Raw genomic sequence first — 20,392 nt, 5'->3', positions numbered from 1 at the left:
ACTTTTTCAGGTTAAGTTAAGTTACTTTATTATTATATTTTTTCTTTTAAAAGCTGCAAACACTTTCTTTACAGAAAGGTAAAAAGATCTTGCTTCTGGATCCTTCCTGTTGGTTGAAGGGACCTTCAGGCCCACCTTGACACTCAATCTTCTTTAAATTCTGGTCATTTTGGGATGTATTCGCTGGTTAGCTCTGTTGCTGTGTCTTGTTGATCCATGTACTGAGCTATAAGAGCTAACTCTGCTAGCTATCTCTAAGCTGACTCTGACTCCTGTTTAAATTCTAGTCTTCCTTAGATGTATAACTGTTTAAACCCGGCTGCTTGCCTTGTCTTTCCCATGACCGAGCTCTCTCTCTCTCTCTCTGAGTTCTCCTCCCCTTCTCTCCTGTTGCTGTTTCTTTTTTTTCTGTTGCTGCTCCCTGGGTTTATATTCTCTTGAAGAGTTATTAAGTTTTAACGACTTTATTGTAAATGAGCTTGTTTCACTTTGATTGTTAAAAAGTATCTTTGATGTAAACATTTGAATACAACTAATTATTCATTTTGGGCATAACGTCACCTCTCAGATCTGATTACAAAATGCTTTGTGATGTTCAACGTTCCTTTGGTTTCAATAGGTGTTACTTTTAATTTCTGTCTTTCGAATAATTAAATTTTATAATTGTCCCCAGCTCATAACTTTGCCTTTGATTTTGACTTTAAATTCTGTCTCTCGTAGACAGGTCGTCTCTAATTTTCTTTTAATTGACTTGATGTTCGTAGAATTTTATACTTTAGAATTGACACCAAATTCGACTGAGCATCACCCATCCTTTCCAGCTGTTTACTAAGAGAGTTTATTTCAATTAAGGTGTGAAACTTTGCTTTTAGCTGTATGCTAAAATTTAACTTGGTTATGACTTGAAAGACCTGCCTGTTTTAAACATTCGTCACTTACTTCAATTGAAACTCTAATCCATACCTTTCCAGATGCTTCCTGAGATAGTTACATTCCATGAAGGAGTGAGCCATTGTTTTAGCTTACCACATGAAACCTGTGTGTTTGATAAGCCTGCTTGTGAGCAAGAATCTGCATTTTATAATCCTGCTCTTTGCAGCTACTATTAACCTATTGTGGGATCTTTCCCTGTATCCTCTCAGACCAGATATTGCCAGACTTCCATGTTTCAAATGACACATTTTTCTGTATTTTCAAGAACAAAGGAAATAGAAAGATTTCTAGACTCTAAAGGCATGACGGGATATGGGGAGAGCACGGGAATAGCACGGGAATACGCCGTTGAGGTAGAGGATCACCATGAATGAATTGAAAGGCTTGAAGGGCTGAATAGCCGACTAATACACCTAGTTTCAATGTTTCTATGGTGGAGGAGATCCACAAGACGCTAGGCTGGAGAAGTGTTGAGCTAAAATACATGAGGCCCCGGGAATCCCTTTCCATCACCTCTTTTATAAGAACTGTTACATATGAAAAAACAGCAGGATGGAAGGAGACAAGAGGCAGCTTGTTCACACTAACTGTTAATCTCAATGATTATTTTGTCTAATAACAGGTATTATCAAACTTCGTAGAAGCCCATTGCCAAAGCTACAAGGACCCCAGTATGTACTGAACATCACAGCAACAGATGACAACACTTCAGGAGGGTCCACATCCCTCAGCAGCATTGCTCAAGTCATTGTGGGAATCAATGATGTGAATAACAACAAGCCAGTTTTTTCAGAGGTAAGTGCTTCCTCCAGAGTATAATCACGCAATGGGGAAAACGATTCAAATCAACTGACTAAGTTGGGGTTGGGGTGGGGGGAAGGGATTTAAAATTACATGCAGTTTAATAACAACAATGACTGCATAAATAGATTTGTGGGCGGGTGATGCACTATCAATTACGACGAGATGAGAGTAGAATGTAATTTATTACACAGAGATGTGTGGCCTCCTACAGGAACTGATGAACTGGCTGCTGTTCGGAGAGCACACATATTTATACTCCGCCCACTGGACGGAGCCAGCAGGCAGGGATCTACCCCCGTACCTGTAATACAGGGGCCTTACCGTAATACCAATATATACAGTGGTGACTACCACATTCACCCCCTGTTAGAAATGAGTCCAGCAGGGATGGTGGAAAACTATAGACATACAGAGTGGTTTTAAATTTACAGAGAAAGTTACAAATTTAGACTATTCAGCGCCTTGATCTGTCGTTGAGAGCGCCACAGTGCTGTTGGCGACTCAGGCGTCGGCTTGGTCTTCGGTGACTCCGATGGCGTGTCGAAATCCCTTTCATCCCCGGGTGGGAGCAAGGGGAGGACGGATTGTCCTGGAGTGGGGGCTGTGGGGGTGCGCCGGGGGAAGGGAGGGTGGCGCCGGGGCAGAGGGGGAGGGTGTGTGGGGAACCAGCTGGTGCCAGGTCCCTGAGGGAGACTGTGTCTTGGCGGCTGTCGGGGCACGCTACGTAGGTGTACTGCGGGTTTGCGTGGAATAGCTGTACCCTCTCAACCAACGGGTCCGCCTTGTGGAGTCGCACCTGTTTACAGAGGAGGACGGGTCCTGGAGCTGCCAGCCACGTCAGGAGCGTAACCCCGGAGGTGGACTTCCTGGGGAAGGCAAAGACATGTTCATGGGCGGTTTCATTAGTCGCCGTGCAAAGGAGCGACCGAATGGAGTGAAGTGCGTCGGGGAGGCCCTCCTGCCAGCGGGAGGCCGGGAGATTTCTGGACCGTAGGGCCAGCTGGACGACCCTCCAGACTGTCCCATTCTCCCGCTCCATCTGCCCGTTTCCTCTGGGGTTGTAGCTGGTTGTCCTGCTCGAGGCAATGCCCCTGTTGAGCAGGTACTGGCGCAGCTCATCACTCATGAATGAGGTTCCCCGGTCGCTGTGGACATCGGCGGGGAAACCGAACAGAGCGAAGATGGTGTTGAGGGCTTTGATGACGGTGGCAGATGTCATATCGGGGCATGGGACGGCAAAAGGGAATCGGAAATATTCGTCGACCACACTAAGAAAGTACGTGTTGCGGTCGGTGGAGAGGAGGAGCCCTTTTATGTTCCCGCTGAGGCGTTCAAAGGGGTGAGAGGCCTTCACCAGGCGCGTACGGTCTGGCCGGTAGAAGTGCGGTTTACACTCCGCGCAGACCTGGCAGTCTCTGGTGATAGCCCTGACTTCCTCGATGGAATAGGCCAGATTGCGGGTGTTAATAAAGTGGTAAAAACGGGTGACTCCTGGGTGACAGAGATCGTCGTGCAGGGTCCGGAGTCGGTCCACTTGTGCGCCGGCACATGTACCTCGGGACAGGGCATCGGGGGGCTCGTTGAGCTTACCGGGGAGATACAAAATCTCATAATTGTAGGTGGAGAGCTCGATTCTCCACCTCAAGATTTTATCATTTTTGATCTTGCCCCGCTGTGTTGTTAAACAGGAAGGCAACCGACCGTTGGTCAGTGAGGAGAGTGAATCTCCTACCTGCCAGGTAATGCCTCCAATGTCGCACAGCATCTACGATCGCTTGGGCCTCCTTTTCGGCGGAGGAGTGCCGAATTTAAGTGGTCACTGGATAGACATATGGATGAAAATGGAATAGTGTAGGTCAGATAGGCTTCAGATGGTTTCACAGGTCGGCGCAACATCGAGGGCCGAAGGGCCCGTACTGCGCTGTAGTGTTCTATGTTCTATGTTCTAAGGTTCTATCCTGGGCGCTGTACCGCCTGCTCCTGGTGGCGACGGGTTTGCAATCCGGGGTTAGGTTTGCAAAAAGAGAAGGTGGGTCGACCTTAAGGGTCGCGAGGCCGCAAACAGTTAGACTCTGGAGGTTGCACTGGAAGTCCAGGCCGAGTAGCAAGGCAGCGCAGAGGTTGGGGAGAATATAGAGCCGGAAACCACTGAACTCTACGCCCTGGACGGTGAGGGTGGCGATGCAGTACCTCCGGATCTCCACAGAGTGGGATCCGGAGGCCAGGGAGATTCTCTGGTCAGTGGGGTGTACCGCAAGGGAGCAGCGCCTTACCATATCGGGGCGGATGAAGCTCTCAGTGCTCCTGAAGTCCAGAAGGCAGGATATCTCGTGCCCATCGACCTTCACCTTTGTCGAAACGGTCGCGAGTTTGTGCGGTCGAGACTGGTCAATCATGACTGAGGCGAGACACGGCTGGCCGTCGGCGTTTGCAGGCGATGAACGGCTTGATGAGGTGCAGGGGTCCTGAGGCGGGTAAGATGACGGCGTCCATGGGCCGCCAATGTCCTGGGGCAGGCAAGATGGCGGCGCTCTCGGGCCGCACGTCTCCTGGGGCAGGCAAGATGGCGGCACCCAGTGGTTCTGAGGCAAGCAAGATGGTGCCGCCCACAGGCTGCACATGCTGTGAGTGGACCAAGATGGCGGCGCCCATGGGCCGCACGTGGTCTGAGGAGGGGAAGATGGCGGCACCCATGGCCGCATGTGGGGCGGTGCCGGTACAGTAGCGGTGATTGAGCACCCCTTGCACACTGCAGCGAAATGTCCCTTCTTGCCACAGGCTTTATAGATTGTGCTCTGCACTGGGCAGCGCTGCCGGGGGTGTTTTGACTGTCCACAGAAGTAGCATTTGGATCCCCGGGGTTGGTTGGCTGCCGCGCAGCATAGGCGTGGGGTTGGCTGGGGACGGTCGCTGATGGGGTCCACGATGGGGTGGCCGCCGGCGGGGTCCACGATGCACAGGGTGGTGGGCCATGCGGTCGGGGCGTGAGGCGAGCGAGAGCGAGAGCGCTAGTTTCTTGGTCGGCGCAAGGTCAAGCGTGGTCCCTTCTAAGAGGTGCTGGCGGGTATAGTCGGACCCTATATAGCGGTTTGGATCAGTAATTGGCTAGTTGAAAGAAGACAGAGGGTGGTGGTTGATGGCAAATGTTCATCCTGGAGTTCAGTTACCAGGGCCGGCTCAAGGTACCGGCAACTCGGGCAGTCGCCCGGGGCGCCATGTGCTAGGGGGCGCCATTCAGTGGCCGAAAGGTTGTAAGATTCTAAGGACGATCTGCGCATTTGCAACATGTTGCCTCCGCTTGATGGCAGCTACGCATGCTCAGTAGCTGCCCACGCGCAGCCCGGAGTCACGTGGGGTGCTCCTTCAGCCCCGGCCCCGCCCCCTGTGCGGCCGCCTGCCGGTCTGGTTCAGCCGCTGGCGGCTGCTCAGTGTCTGTGTGAGGCAGTGGCTGCACGGAGGGTCCTCGGCGGGAGGAGGGCCGCCGAGGGGAGCAGGAAAAGGCTATCCGCAGCGGGGAAAGGTGATGGAGCGCAGCGCTGGAGGCCTTTAAAATTGGCACTTGTAAGGGCGCCGAAGTTCAGCTTGCCCGGGGCGCCAACAACCCTAGGGCCGCTGCTGTCAGTTACTAGTGGTGTACCACAAGGGTCTGTTTTGGGGCCACTGCTGTTTGTCATTTTTATAAATGACCTGGAAGAGGGTGTAGAAGGATGGGTTAGTAAATTTGCAGATGACACGAAGGTCGGTGGAGTTGTGGATAGTGCTGAAGGATGTTATAGGATACAGAGGGACATAGATAAGCTGCAAAGCTGGGCTGAGAGGTGGCAGATGGAGTTTAATGCGGAAAATGTGAGGTGGTTCACTTTGGAAGGAGTAACAGGAATGCAGAGTACTGGGCTAATGGCAAGATTCTTGGTAGTGTGGATGAACAGAGAGATCTCGGCATCCAGGTACATAAATCCCTGAAAGTTGCCACCCAGGTTAATAGGGCTGTTAAGAAGGCATATGGTGTGCTAGCCTTTATCAGTAGGGGGATTGAGTTTCGGAGCCACAAGGTCATGCTGCAGCTGTACAGAACTCTGGTGCGGCCACTCCTGGAGTACTGCGTGCAGTTCTGGTCACCACATTATAGGAAGGATGTGGAAGCTTTGGAAAGGGTTCAGAGGAGATTTACTAGGATGTTGCCTGGTATGGAGGGAAGGTCTTACGAGGAAAGGCTCAGGGACTTGAGGTTGTTTTCGTTAGAGAGGAGAAGGCTGAGAGGTGACTTAATAGAGACATATAAGATAGTCAGAGGGTTAGATAGAGTGGACAGTGAGAGTCTCTTTCCTCGGATGGTGATGACCAACACGAGGGGACATAGCTTTAAATTGAGGGGTAGTAGATATAGGACAGATGTCAGAGGCAGTTTCTTTACTCAGAGAGTAGTAGGGGTGTGGAACGCCCTGCCTGCAACAGTTGTAGACTCGCCAACTTTAAGGGCATTTAAGTGGTCACTGGATAGACATATGGATGAAAATGGAATAGTGTAGGTCAGATAGGCTTCAGATGGTTTCACAGGTCGGCGCAACATCGAGGGCCAAAGGGCCCGTATTGCGTTGTAATGTTCTATGTTACATGCCCATAACGAATGCGTCTCTCATCAGCAGGTTCGAATGTTCGGTGGCCGAAACGGCCTGGCAGTCACAATCTCCAACTAGGGCGAGCAGGGCACGCCAGAAATCTTCCACAGACTCACTGGGAAATTGGTGCCGTGTGGACAGGAGGTGCCTGGCGTAGATCTTGTTGGTCCGCTGAGCGTAATTCTCCTTCAGTAGCGCCATGGCCTCTGCATAGGTCGGCGCGTCCTGGACGAGGGGAAAAACGTTGGAGCTCAGCCGCGTGTACAGAATCTGGAGCTTCTGTGCTTCTGGGATTGGGTCTGGCGCAGACCTAATGTATGCTTCAAAGCAAGCTAGCCAATGCTAGAGGCTGTTTAGCGCACTGGGCTAAATCGCTGGCTTTGAAAGCAGACCAAGGCAGGCCAGCAGCACGGTTCGATTCCCGTAATAGCCTCCCCGAACAGGTGCCGGAATGTGGCGACTAGGGGCTTTTCACAGTAACTTCATTGAAGCCTACTCGTGACAATAAGCGATTTTCATTTCATTTCATGTTCAAAGTCTTTTTTGGCGTTGTTTGCTTGAGGATACAGCTGCAGGTGATCCGACTTGATGCGGAGTTCCATCTCTGAAAAATCTTTGTGTAATAAATTGATGCACTATCAATTACGACGAGATGAGAGTCGAATGTAATCGAGGCTTTATTACACAGAGATGTGTGGCCTCCTACAGCAGCTAACAAAATGGCTGCTGTACGGAGAGCCCACACATTTATACCCCGCCTACTGGGCGAAGCCAGCAGGCAGGGATTTACCCCCGTACCTGTAGTACAGGGGCCTTACCGTAAAACCCATATATACAATATAATACAACAGTGGTGTCTACCACAGTGGGGTCGCAATTAAAATTCTTCAGATGGCCTTTCCACTGCATCTTGCCTTCCCCAACTTCTCTGCAATGTTATACAGTAGTCCCCCATTATACCGCGCTCCGCAATACCGCAGTTCGCGATATACGGCGGGGGGGCTTATGGACCCCAACTGTCAGCTTCCCTCTCCGGATCAAAGTGAGCCGGCTGCTGAAATTGACACTGCCGGCTGAAATTGACACTGCCGGCTGCTCCTCTCTCACTGAGATTAACACTGCCGGCTGATTGGAGGGAGATTCAGTGAGAGAGGAGCAGCTCACACAGCGTCCGGAAGTGGATAGTGCAGAGCTACAGCTGGTACCTCCACAATGGTTGAGGGAGGGTGGGGGTGGGGGGGGAGGGGGTGGGGGTGGCGGTGTGGAGAAAGGCCTGAACTGCAGGGGTTTGGGACCGAGGAGAGATGCGACACCCCCCCTGCCACTTGTTCCCAAACCACCAAGTTGACAGCCCTGACACCTAAAACTGAATCCCAGCCTTGCCTTTGAAACTGACATGCAGCGCAGGGTGCAAGCGCGTGCGGCAGATGGGGTGCAGACAGCAAGACCTTGTAAGTTCCTGTGGGTTGTTTTAATTAGATCCACGATGGGGGTTTTAAATTTATTTTAAAATCTATGCATGCGCTTCCCATTGTGAGTCTACGGGGGTCTTACCTCTCCCCCCGCCCCCCGTAGACTCACAATGGGAAGTGCATGCATAGATTTTGAAATAAATTTAAAACCCCCATCGTGGATATCCGCGGCTCGGATGCAACGCGGGTGGCTGTCTTGGACCCCAACACCCGCGTTATAAAGGGGGACTACTGTAGTGGGATGGGCGAAGCCCAGGCTGGCCTCTGCTCTTGACCTTGTTGAGGTCCGTATGTGGCCAATTATTAACCACTTGAGCCTCAACTTTCAGGCTGGCAGGAGTTGGTCAGAGACTCCCGCTCTCCACGCCACTAACACCCTTACACCACGCTCCCCACACCAGGCCTCAATGGCCCCGTCCCCCTCACAGTGAGACCCCCCCCCCATATGTACCTGGTGCTGCACTCCCAGCATTTAGACCATGGGGACTGGTTCTTCCAATGGAGTTTCTGGTGTTGCAGAGAGGCAGGACCCTCCCGTGAATGAGGGGCAGAAGTTCCATCTCCAGTCAATTAACGCTATCCGAAAAATCCTGGCCCATGTTACTCCTGGATCAGGAATCCTGCAAAATGGGAGATATTTTGATATTTTAAAGTTTCAAAGAGGGTGTAAAGATGCCAGTTTATAATTGAAAGTGGAAATCAGAGAGTGAGATAACCTTTGGTTCTAGTTAACACATGCATGGTAATAGGGCAATATTTAGGGAGCTGATCCACTACCTGCTCTCTTCTCCAGCTGGGGAACATTACTTGTCTCAATCCAAAAAATGGATAAAAATTCTTCTGAGAAAATGCACCAATTATATTTACTCAAAACTTTATTCTTCTTTGGGGAGTGGTATAAGATCAATTTTAACCTACATTGCCCAATGAGAATGGGTCATATGGAATTATTTATCTTGTCTATGCCAGATTTTCACCAAGTGCTATTTTAACGGGTATGAATTGGGCAGTGAACAGAACCCTTTGAAACAGCAGGTGAGAACCCCGCTGGCAGGCAAAAATCGTGGTCTAATGACACCAATAAAAATATTTTACTTCCTAGAAGGAAGTGACGAATATTCTTACTTAAATTCAAAATAAATCTTATGCTTAAAACGTAAATTTGAAATTAGCGTACGTAAGAGGAAGATTCAGTGAAGGGAAACGAAATGGAAACAAAACTGGACAGACAGGTAACAGGATCACCTGATGACCAGATCCTGTAATAACAATAGCAAAGTTCAGTATTAAATGTGCATGTAGTTTTTTTAGTGGAAACATTTGACACAAAACAAATCACAAAATGAGCCATGGACTGAGTACAGAGATGAGATTTTTAATAAGACATGGATATGCCTTACAGTACACAGTAATGTGCACCTCTGTTGTTTGCCTGAATTATAATTTCAAAGCACATTCCCACCTGATCCCATTGAGATCTGTGTTAGGCTCACTGTCACTGTTGCTGTAACTGATTGAGAGGAAGATGTTAACCGCTCACTTTGAGGTAACTGAAACATTTTTTTTAAAAATCTTAATTTTTCTTTCAAATATATTCCAAAGAATGAGATCAAATGATCCCCTGATTAAGCAAACCAGCAACCCCATCATTTTACTCCAGGCACCAAACTGGATGTGCCCAATCTGTTATTTCCCTTTAATCAAATTCCTTGCAGCTCAGTCATGTCAGAGCTGAAGTACAAAAGTGATATAGTTTTGTATGAAAGCTTCATGGATACTAAGACTAAGATCAGCTGCATTCCTGATTTTATTTCAGTGCCTGAAGTATAGTGAAGACGCCTGTGTGTTGGAAAACCAGCCCCCTGGAACATTTGTACTACAAGTCAAGGCCTATGATGCTGATCTTGGAGTGAATGGAAAGGTGAAATACGGACTCATGATTCGAGAGGGAGTTACTCCAGGTTTTCACATTAATCCAGACACTGGTAAGTGTGCTGCTCAGTAACATTGCAATAAAAACACAATGGGTAATCTAAATTAAAAGTAAACCAAACTATCTAATCTTTGGCAAAGAGTCATCCAGACTTGAAATGTTAGCTCTGTTCTCTCTCCACAGATTCTGTCAGCCCTGCTATGATTGTCCAGCGTTTTCTGCTTTTGTATCCAATCTAAACTAGAATTGCTTGAAGCTGTGATTAATTCAGCAGGACAGGTCACTGTTCATTTGTTTAAAAACTTATGTGTTTTGAAAAAAATGGAGGCTTTTGAATTCTGAACATCTGGGAAAGTCATTAGTGAATGTCAAGAAATGCATTTATAAGATGTTTCTTCTGGCTAAATAGAAGCTGCAGTAATTTGTGGATTTTAGGTTTTCTATTTAATTTGTTAGTGCTGTATAGGAAAAATGTAGGACGTGATTCAGCAGTGCTCCTGCCAGCTTGGCAATGCCAAGGAATCTGGGTGGCAGAGGGAGAGCCAGGGTGCCACATTGCCCTGCCCCCGACCACCCAGGGATCCCCAGTAGCCTGGGAAAGCCCCGCATGTGCCCTTACAACTGGTCCACATTTGGATTCACCTGATGAAGGAGCTGCGCTCTGAAAGCGAGTGATTCGAAAGAAACCTTTTGGACTTTAACCATGTGTTTTAAGACTTCTTACTGTGCCCACCCCAGTCCAACACCGGCATCTCCACATCATCACATTTGTGTGGACCAGTACTAAATGGAGCCCTGGTGAGGTCTCCGAGGCAGGGCCATTGAGTCCCGGATGTCGGGTGAATTTGGCAAACGTATATTTAAATGAGCTGTACGGAACCTCCCGAGATGTTTCGAGCGTCGCAAATTTCATGAAAGGTTTCTTGCGAGATTCAATGGCCTCGTCTCAACACCAAGTCCAGTGCAACAAAGTCGCTCAATCACACACATAGTTCGAGTTACTCAAATACTGGAGTGCAAAGTTCAGTTTAATGGTTCATGGGACAAATGGTGGTTCTTTTAAAAAATGGAAGCAGTCTGTTATTCCTCTTGGAGCACTAACCTTTGACTATGTAGCTTTGTAGTCTGCAACATACAGTAATCGGGAGGGAAAATATAATGATCATACAACCTGGGAGGATATATTTTACCCTGAATCTTGCCAAGCAGGATTGTTACATCTGCAATTCTGGCTGCACCTTCCCAATTGGAGCTCTGTGAAAAGAGGTGAGAACAGCGCTATGCACTTTAAATGATTTAGAAGTATAACACTTTGTTCCTGTGACCCAGTTAACACATTTGCACAGGATAGAACTATTGCATCTTAGTTTCTGCTTTAGAGTGGATCAATAATAGGTCAAAGATTCAGAATCATTGGCAAAGGATCTGGAGGGGAAATGAGGCAAAACATTTTCCCTCGGGTGGTTGTCAGGAATTGGAACAGCTCTACCTCTGAAGGTCATGGAGGCTGATTCCAAAAATAATTTTAAAATGCAGATCCTTGAGGATGATTATGGCTAAAAAGCAGAAATGTGGGAGTAAGCATCACCTCAATGTCAAAAAGCCAGCAGCTGTGCTCTTACGTTTCTATGATAGATGTTGTCATGCGATGGTATATTTCCAGAGAATTGTAAGCAAATTAAGGATAACACCGTAAACCTTTGGTGTAAGGACCCTGGAATTGGGGAGAGCACTCCTGCTCCTGGCAACTTCACATGACGGTTTCCACTAAAATGTTTTTAAGATTAGTTCACAATGCCGAGGTCCACTGACAGGGCAAACCCGATACCAGCCCCACATACCAGGGGCAACCTTATAGAGGGGTCCTTCACCAGGTATTAATTTCCTCATTAACATTTTCTAATGCCTATTTTAAATGACTGCCGGGACAATGGCCGGATAAATTTAGCTGTTATCCCGACACCTGTGCAGATTGGGTACACCGTTGCTAAACGTGTGCGACTTTAGTACTCACTTATATTTTTTTCCAATTAAGGGGCAATTTAGCGTGGCCAATCCACCTACCCTGCACATCTTTTTGGGTTGTGCGGGTGAGACCCATGCAGACATGGGGAGAATGTGAAAACTCCACACGGGCAGTGACCCAGGGCCGGGATTGAACCCGGGTCCTCGACGCTGTGAGGCAGCAGTGCTAACCACCGTGCTACCGTGCTGCCCTACATCATTTTGCACCCAGAGAGTGGACGCAATGCAAGCAAATTAACTACTACACCACCATAACCACCCATAATGGGGGCATTCCTCTAGCTTGTAGTGAGAGCCAATTCTGAAGAATTAAAACACTTTTATCTTTTCAGATGAACTTTTGTTTGAAGATTGTTCTGTCCAAATTCTTCAACAGTGTTGCTGTTGAAAAGATTATCTGAGGCCCAGTCCAGTTTCATAACAGCTACTTGTGCTGCTTGTTCTCAATCAGCAGCCCTGTTCATAATTTTTCACAAGAATAGTGTGGTAGAGGAATACCCTTTAACCCATTCAGAAGACAAATAGAGACTTTGAGTTACTATGAGCTCAAATAATTGGGACGCACAGATTGAAGGTTTAATTTGAACGAGTAGAAGAATTCACAAAATGCTGGGTTGCTGATTAATTTTTTTTAAAATTCCATTGTAGGATCTATTACGACAACTCAGAGTTTCGATAGAGAGAGTCAGCGAGAATACACTGTCTCAGTGACAGCAACGGACCGGGCACAGGAGCCACTGATTGGTATTTGTCAGCTGATCATACTCATAGCTGACGAAAATGATAATGATCCAAAATTCGAGAACAGTCGTTACCAATGTAAGCATCAAGCGCTGACCCAACCCACCAATAATTGGCTCCACGATGCGTATGATTTCTTTGATGTTGAAGTACTGTTGGACTCCTATGTAATAACCAGCGTTCTGCTACTGTAATTCCCTCTCCCTTGGGCCCTGTTTCTCTAGCAAGTGAACAACTCCTACTTCTTTTCACTGTGACTCACACTGGCAAAATTAATTCCGGATCTGAAATGAAACAGCCTTTTCATGCCTGTCCCTTCTGTTTTGGCAACACAATTAATATTAAGTGCATTCAGTAATTTTAAACATTATAAAATAGGCATTTAATTTTGAAATATGCTCCCATTTCTAAGTAGATGATGCTTCTTTACTCCCCTCCTCTATGGAAGATGCTGCCTCATGGGCTATGGGTAAACATTTATTCCTGCATCTTCCCCAGGCTGTCAGTGCTTTTTTGGTGTGCCTACAAACAGTGACATTTTCCTCTCTCTATTCCAGAGATAGTGAGCTAAATTGTCACAACCCAACTACTGCTTCGGTTAAGATCAGCACTTGCTTGGTCTGTATGGTTTGGCTCCATAATAGAAAATGCATCAAGCCACTGTTAGCTTTTCTTTTTCACATTTCGTTCTGCCACAGTGTACACCATATCTTGTGCACATTCACAAAGACATATTACTTTACTCTTGATCCTGTATCCACTTCTGTCAGGAGACCCCCCCCCCCCACCACCAACCTCTAACTTTTCCACCTTTCATGTGGGGGATTACCTGGCCTCCGCTGAGTGCCTTGGCAGTATTGCAGAAATTCAGCATGCACACATCAGGGAACCTTGTCAATATTGAGTCTGCACTTTACAAATCCATCACCGTACATAGCATGCCATCGTACTCCAATAGGGAGACTGTATTAAAATGAATGCAAGCTAATGATGTAATTATAAATGAGATGTGTAATTTCACCAGGCTTGTGGATCAGATGGAGGAGGAGTTCAAGAGGTGGGACATGCTGCCATTGTCGTTGGCGGGGCAGGTGCAGTCCGTCAAAATGACGGTGCTTCCGAGGTTCTTGTTCCTCTTTCAGTGCCTGCCCATCTTCATCCCCAGGGCCTTCTTTAGGAGAGTGACTAGCAGTATTTTGAGCTTTGTGTGGGCACATGGAACTCCGAGAGTGAAGAGGGTGTTCCTGGAGCGAGGGAGGGATAGAGGCAGGCTGGCGCTGCCCAACCTTTTGGGGTACTATTGGGCGGCCAATGTGTCAATGGTGCGTAAATGGGTGATTGGGGGGTGGGTGGGGGGGGGGGGGGGGGGCAGCGTGGAAAAGAATGGAGATGGCGTCATGTAGAGGTACGAGCCTGGGTGCCTTGGCAACGGCGCCGTTGCCGCTCTCTCCTTAGAGGTATACCATGAGCCCGGTGGTGGCGGCGACCCTAAGAATCTGGGGACAGTGGAGACGGCATAGGGGGGAAACAGGGGGCTCGATGGAGGCTCCATTGGGTGGAAATCATCGGTTCATCCCGGGGAACAATGGTGGGGGATTTAGGGGGTGGCAAAGGGTGGGCATCAGTAAATTGAGAGACCTGTTTATTGGCGGGAGGTTTGCGGGCCTGGGGGAACTGGAAGATAAATTTGGGCTCCCCCAAGGGAACATGTTCAGATACTTGCAGGTAAAGGAGTTTGCTAGGCTACAGGTAGAGGAGTTCCCTTTGCTGCCCTCGCGGGGGGCGATGGACAGAGTGCTTTCGGGGGTGTGGGTCGGAGAGGGGAAGGTGTCTGACATTTATAAGGTAATGCAGGAGGTGGAGGAGTCGTCAGTGGAGGAGCTGAAGGCTAAATGGGAGGGGGAACTTGGGGAGCAGATAGAGGACGGGACTTGGGCAGATGCCTTGGAGAGTCAACTCTTCCTCTTCATGTGCGAGGCTTAGTCTCATCCAATTTAAGGTGCTGCACCGGGCCCACATGTCCGGGACTGGGATGAGTAGGTTCTTTGGGGGTGAGGATAGGTGCACCAGATGTTCGGGGAGTCCAGCGAATCATGCCCATATGTTCTGGGCATGCCCGGCACTGGAAGAATTCTGGAAGGGGTGGCGGGGACGGTGTCGCGGGTAGTTGGATCCAGGGTCAAACCAGGGTGTGGACTCGCGATTTTTGGAGTTGCGGTGGAGCCGGGAGTGCAGGAGGCGAAAGAGGCCGGTGTCCTGGCCTTTGTGTTGTTCATTGAGGAGGGGCGAATGTTTATTATTGCTATCATTATTGTTATTGTTGGTATTTTATTATGGTTCGATGTTGCTGTACAAATTTAAAATTTTTCAATAACAATTATTTTTAAAAAATGAGATGTGGGGAAACGATCAAGTTTAAACACTATTTGAAAAAAGTTGGATGAAATAGTTTATCTTTTGCCCTCAGACTACTTGCGCGAGGACACACCAGTTGGCACTAGTTTCCTGCGTGCAGCAGCCCATGATGATGACCATGGAATCAATGCAGTCATCACTTACTCTATATCTCGGCAGCAACCAGAGTACTTCCAAATCAGCCCCAGCACAGGCTGGATTTATGTCAACCATCCCATTTCTCAGGTAAGGATATGAGGTTTGTATTGTTGATAGTGAAATCAGACTGAACAGTTTCAAGGGTCTTTCCAGTTCTGATACAGCCCAAATGCATAACCACACAGCCCTGAAGTTAGTCTAGACTCAACACACATAATTCAAAAAGTCCATAGCTGTCCATGTTTACTTCTTGCATTAGCTCTTCAGAAAGGACACTAAATGTTCTAAATGTTTGGACCTCAAAGTCAGATCATGCTACACTACATGTGACCAGAAAGTGAACTGGACCAGTCATATAAATATTGCGGTTACAAGAGCAGTTCAGAGGCTAGTAATCCTGCAGTGAGGAATTCACCTCCTGACTGCCCAAAGCCTGTCCATCATCTACAAGGCACAAGTCAGGAGTGTGATGGAATGCTCCCCACTTGCCTGCACAAGTGCAGCTCCAACAACACTCAAGAAGCTCAACATTTGCCAGGATAAAGAAGCCAGCTTGATTGGCACCCCATCCACAAACATCACTCCCTCCACAACCAATCAACAGTGACACTAGATCCACAGCAGAAACTCACCAAAGGCTCCTTCAAAACCCTCCAAACCCACGATCACTACCATCTAGAAGGACAAGAGTAGCAGATACCTGGGAACCTCACCACCTTTATGTTCTCCTGCAAGTCACTCACCACCCTGCCTTGAAAATATGTCGCCGTTCCTTCACTGTTGCTGGGTTAAAACCCTGAAACTCCCTCTCTAGCAGCACTGTCGGTATACCTACACATAATGGATTGCAGCGGTTCAAGAAGATAGCTCACCACGACCTTCAGAAGAGCAATTAGGGATGGGAAATAAATGCTGGCCAAGCCAAGAAAGCTCACATCCCTGAATTAATTTTTAAAAACTCCTCCTAAAATTGAGGGCCTAACATTTACATGAGGCTGCGTTTGCAAAGTTCATTTGCAATGACTGCAACACACACCATATATGATGTTGTCAGATTCTTCGAGTACCAGTGGAACCAATGGGATTGCTACATGCTGCCGCCAGAACTGTTAATAGGAACATTTTTCCTTCAGGAGATTGGACAAGCAGGACATTAAACTGCTCAAAACCCTACCAGCAATAATATGTCCCCCCAACGACCCATCCCACCATGTCAGGCCCCCTACCCAAGATGCCATTATCTCCTAGACTCTCTCCAGTGGCCCAATATTGGGTTACCTTGGATCTACCAGTTCAGCGAAGAGATCTCTGCCATTCCGGGCTGAGTGGGTGATGAACCCCTTCCTGAGAAAGGTTGAGAGGTCTCAACTGGTGCATAAATTTCATGCGACTTGTAAAAAATGGAAAGACTCAAGGCAAACAGTGGTCTGGGGACAAGGCCACGGGTGAGGTCTGAAAAATCGCTTCACCACACCAAGCCCCACCTCCAAGGGTCAGAGTTTTGAGCAAGTGGCCACCAGAGGTGGACGCAAAATGGCCTGTTCTCCTGCCTGATATGTGCTAATGAGGTGCCTGCCCCTGACCATGCAAACTCCACAAGCTGAGCAATGTCTAGGCCCTTTGTACAAGCTGGATATTTGTAGCATAGCACACGTTCAGCTTCATGCTTGAACTTTAATTTGACATAATTATTGCAACTTACATTGACAATTACAATGACGGAGAATAATATCAGCTGTTTTCAGAATTAACTTCTTTCGGTTATTCAATTTATTTTAATTTTGTTTGCAATTTACGGGGCATTGGAGCTCCATTTTATATTGGTTTCATTTTGCCCTTTTGTTGCTAATGTCATTCCCATTGATTACACAGGAATAGTTAAATAAAATGTAAATGACTGAAGGAAATTGTGCCTCTGCCAAGGATTTTATGACTGCATCCTGCCCATAATAGAGAATCGTCTGTTGACATGTTTAGGGACCTGATTACATACTGCATGGTGAAGAAAATCTCTGATTTGATCAAATCATTATCGGTTCTTGACATGTCTTTTGTGTTTTAGATCGCTCATATCAGTCGTCAGATTATAGCAACTGATGGAGGCAATCGCAGCAGCAGTGTAGAGCTAACAGTCACCATCACTAATATTCACAACCAACCACCCCAGTGGGAGAAAGAAGAATATCAAATAACTATCCCAGAGAACACCACTCGTGATTTGAGGATTGTGGTATGTAATACATGTCAAATTAAATGACTTGGAGAGACTTGTAAGAAAGGCTTATGAGTTTTTTTGTTTTTTTAATTAAATTTAGAGTACCCAATTCTTTTTTTCCAATTAAGGGGCAATTTAGCGTGGCCAATCCACCTGCCCTGCACATAGAACAGTCCAGAACAGAACAGGCCCTTCGGCCCTCGATGTTGTGCCGAGCATTGTCCGAAACCAAGATCAAGCTATCCCACTCCCAGTCATTCTAGTGTACTCCATGTGCCTATCCAATAACCGCTTGAAAGTTCCTAAAGTGTCCGACTCCACTATCACAGCAGGCAGTCCATTCCACACCCTAACCACTCTCTGAGTAAAGAACCTACCTCGGACATCCCTCCTATATCTCCCACCATGAATCTTATAGTTATGCCCCCTTGTAACAGCTACATCCACCCGAGGAAATAGTCTCTGAACGTCCACTCTATCTATCCCCCTCATCATCTTATAAACCTCTATTAAGTCGCTTCGCATCCTCCTCCCCGCCAAAGAGAAAAGCCCTAGCTCCCTCAGCCTTTGGGTTGTGGGGGTGAAACCCACGCAAACACGGGGAGAATGTGCAAACTCCACACGGACAGTGACCCAGAGCCTGGATCGAACCTGGGACCTCGGCGCCGTGAGGCAGACGTGCTAACCACTGTGCCACCGTGCTGTCCCTCGCTTATGAGTTTTAAGTAAAATATTCATAAAGAAAAATTTCAATACTGAAATTTTAATCAAGGACAAGTTACGTTCAGGTTAAAATGAACACAGTCCTGGGATCGAATATCCCAAACCATCCCCACCCCAACATACCATCCTTAGGGAAAAAGGCATGAAAAATCTGACAAAACATCTTCCATTGGTTGAGCAGAAATTCTTCCGGTGAAATACTGATTTGGCCAAAAGCATTCTCTTTGATCCCCATCAGAAACTCCGCTTTCTAGCCACCGACACTCTCCCAAGCAATTTCTGAGGCTGAACCAGAACGGTCGCAATCTTTTTTTTCTATTTGACCCTGAGTTCAGCTTCCTTCCCCATACCCTCTCCATTGTCAAGTATTGCCATTTAGCTCTGTAACCTCCCGCAACTCGACAAACCTCTTAAGATCTCTGCACTTCTCTAATTCTGGCCTTTTGCACGTCCATGATGTTCTTCACTCCTCCATTCCTGCCCTGCCTTGCCAAGTGCTTTGGAACTTTTTTATAAACTACATTAAAAGGTACTATATAAATGTTGTTGTTTACTTCAACCATTTTTGTCTCCTGCTTTTCTCTGGCAAAGTGTTTAGCCTGCATTGCGTGCTTCAAGTTCCCTTCCCTCCTTCTGGCATTTTGTACATGCCTAATTTTATTCACTTTTCCATTGGCTGCCATGCCTACAGTTATGTTGCCCAAATAGCAGTTCCTTCATGTTCATGTGTCAGCCTTGACAGTTTGGATTAGAAGACTATTCAACCTCAGCCAGGTTGATCATGATCTCAGCCAATGTTCATGTCTTTTCAGGAGGGGATATCAGTCAGGAAGAGGGAATCTATTTTCCATTACCTAGCCCAGAGGGCCAAAGCCAATCGTTAGTACTACCTTGTTTGTACACTAATACAGCTCAGGAATCGAGTCTGAATTCTTCTCTATGACTTATTTAATTTTTCTTTAGCTAGTTGAGATATCTGTTTTCGGAGGTAACATCAATATTTTTCTTTCTCTCCTCTCTCCCAAGACTTCCCAGGTCACAAATAAAACACTCTACCAAGAAGGTAGACTAGTTTCCCCCCTTTGGAATAGCTAATACTATTCTGTTATTGCACACACTGTGTTATCATAGAAGGAGGCCATTCAGCCCATCGAGTCTGCACCGGCTCTTGGAAAGAGTACCCTACCCAATCCCACACCTCCACCCTATCCCCATTACCCAGTTACCCCACCCAACACCAAGGGCAATTTTGGACACTGAGGACAATTTAGCATGGCCAATCCACCTAACCTGCACATCTTTGGACTGTGGGAGGAAACCGGAGCACCCGAGGAAACCCACGCACACACGGGGAGAACGTGCAGACTCCGCACAGACAGTGAGTGTAGGTAGTGATATGGGACAACACCTTTTCAAAAAATGAATTAAACTCCCCTTAGACTGTGTTAACACATCCTCTAGTGGTTTGCTAAAAAATAACATCAAGAGAGACAACATTCTTTTCAGCTGGAGAGTCCAAGAAAAAGGAATGTACGAGAAAATAAACAAATGGCTATATGCTATATTCTGAATTGTGGTATTGAAATTAGGAGATAATTCTAGCATGGTTAGCCTTGTAACAAATCTAATTCTGTCTTTACTTTCTTTACTTTCTCTATTTTATCAGCCTTATGGTTTTGAACATCTTACTCGCAAATAACACAATTGTACATACTCTTTCTCTTTTCTGTATACTTTCACTGGACCTTGAAACTGGGGACTCGTTCCTTCTTTGCTAGCTTCTTACAAATTTTAGGTATTTAAAGTCCGAGTTCAACTTCATCTCAGTGCTAACCTGCCTCCTCTCCCATTTTTTTCAAACCCCGATGGCAGCCATGTTCTTTGGTCCTGAGGGCGGAATCTTACCAGAATTTGGCGAACTGTCAGGCTCAGACTGAAAACAGGCACTTAACTCTCCAGTTGCACGTATCAGTTTTCTCTCCAAATCTTGAGCCTCTTTAAAGAATAAAAATGAGTGGGCATGGTTTACGCCATCACTCTGGCAGGGCAGGGCCTGATTTAGCCAGCAACTGACTCCACAGAGATCAGGGCACCATCTTCAAAGGGCGCCCTGATCAGCACTGAAATCTAACGGCCCCCAGTCCCCACCACGGAGGTATCAGGCGGTCTCCCACCCCCTGATGCACGATCAATTGCACAAAGACTCAGATTGGGTACAACTGTGGCTTTATTGCAGTCAGATGTGTGGCCTCCTACTGCAGCTGGCGAAATGGCAGATCAATGGAGGACACGCATATTTATACAGCTCCTAGTGGGGGAGCCAGCCGACAGGGGCTACCGGAGAACCTGTAGTACAGGTCCTACCTTACATCCC

At 47.3% G+C, this 20,392-nt stretch overlaps 1 protein-coding gene across 1 annotated transcript in view; it reads left to right on the top strand.

The window, feature by feature from the left end:
• Positions 1-20,392, top strand: part of si:dkey-22o22.2 (neural-cadherin) — a 389,498-nt gene that overhangs the window by 251,476 nt on the left and 117,630 nt on the right. Inside the window, exons 8-12 of the mRNA XM_038808999.1 lie at positions 1,556-1,728; positions 9,645-9,813; positions 12,435-12,605; positions 14,995-15,167; positions 17,143-17,310. Coding sequence (XP_038664927.1) covers positions 1,556-1,728; positions 9,645-9,813; positions 12,435-12,605; positions 14,995-15,167; positions 17,143-17,310 — 854 coding nt within the window. The remainder of the gene's footprint in view (positions 1-1,555; positions 1,729-9,644; positions 9,814-12,434; positions 12,606-14,994; positions 15,168-17,142; positions 17,311-20,392) is intronic.

This window comes from Scyliorhinus canicula, chromosome 10, assembly GCF_902713615.1.
Source record: "Scyliorhinus canicula chromosome 10, sScyCan1.1, whole genome shotgun sequence".
Classification (NCBI taxonomy): domain Eukaryota; kingdom Metazoa; phylum Chordata; class Chondrichthyes; order Carcharhiniformes; family Scyliorhinidae; genus Scyliorhinus; species Scyliorhinus canicula.
The sequence above is the reverse complement of the archived record's forward strand: the minus strand, read 5'-3'. Positions and strand labels throughout refer to the sequence as shown.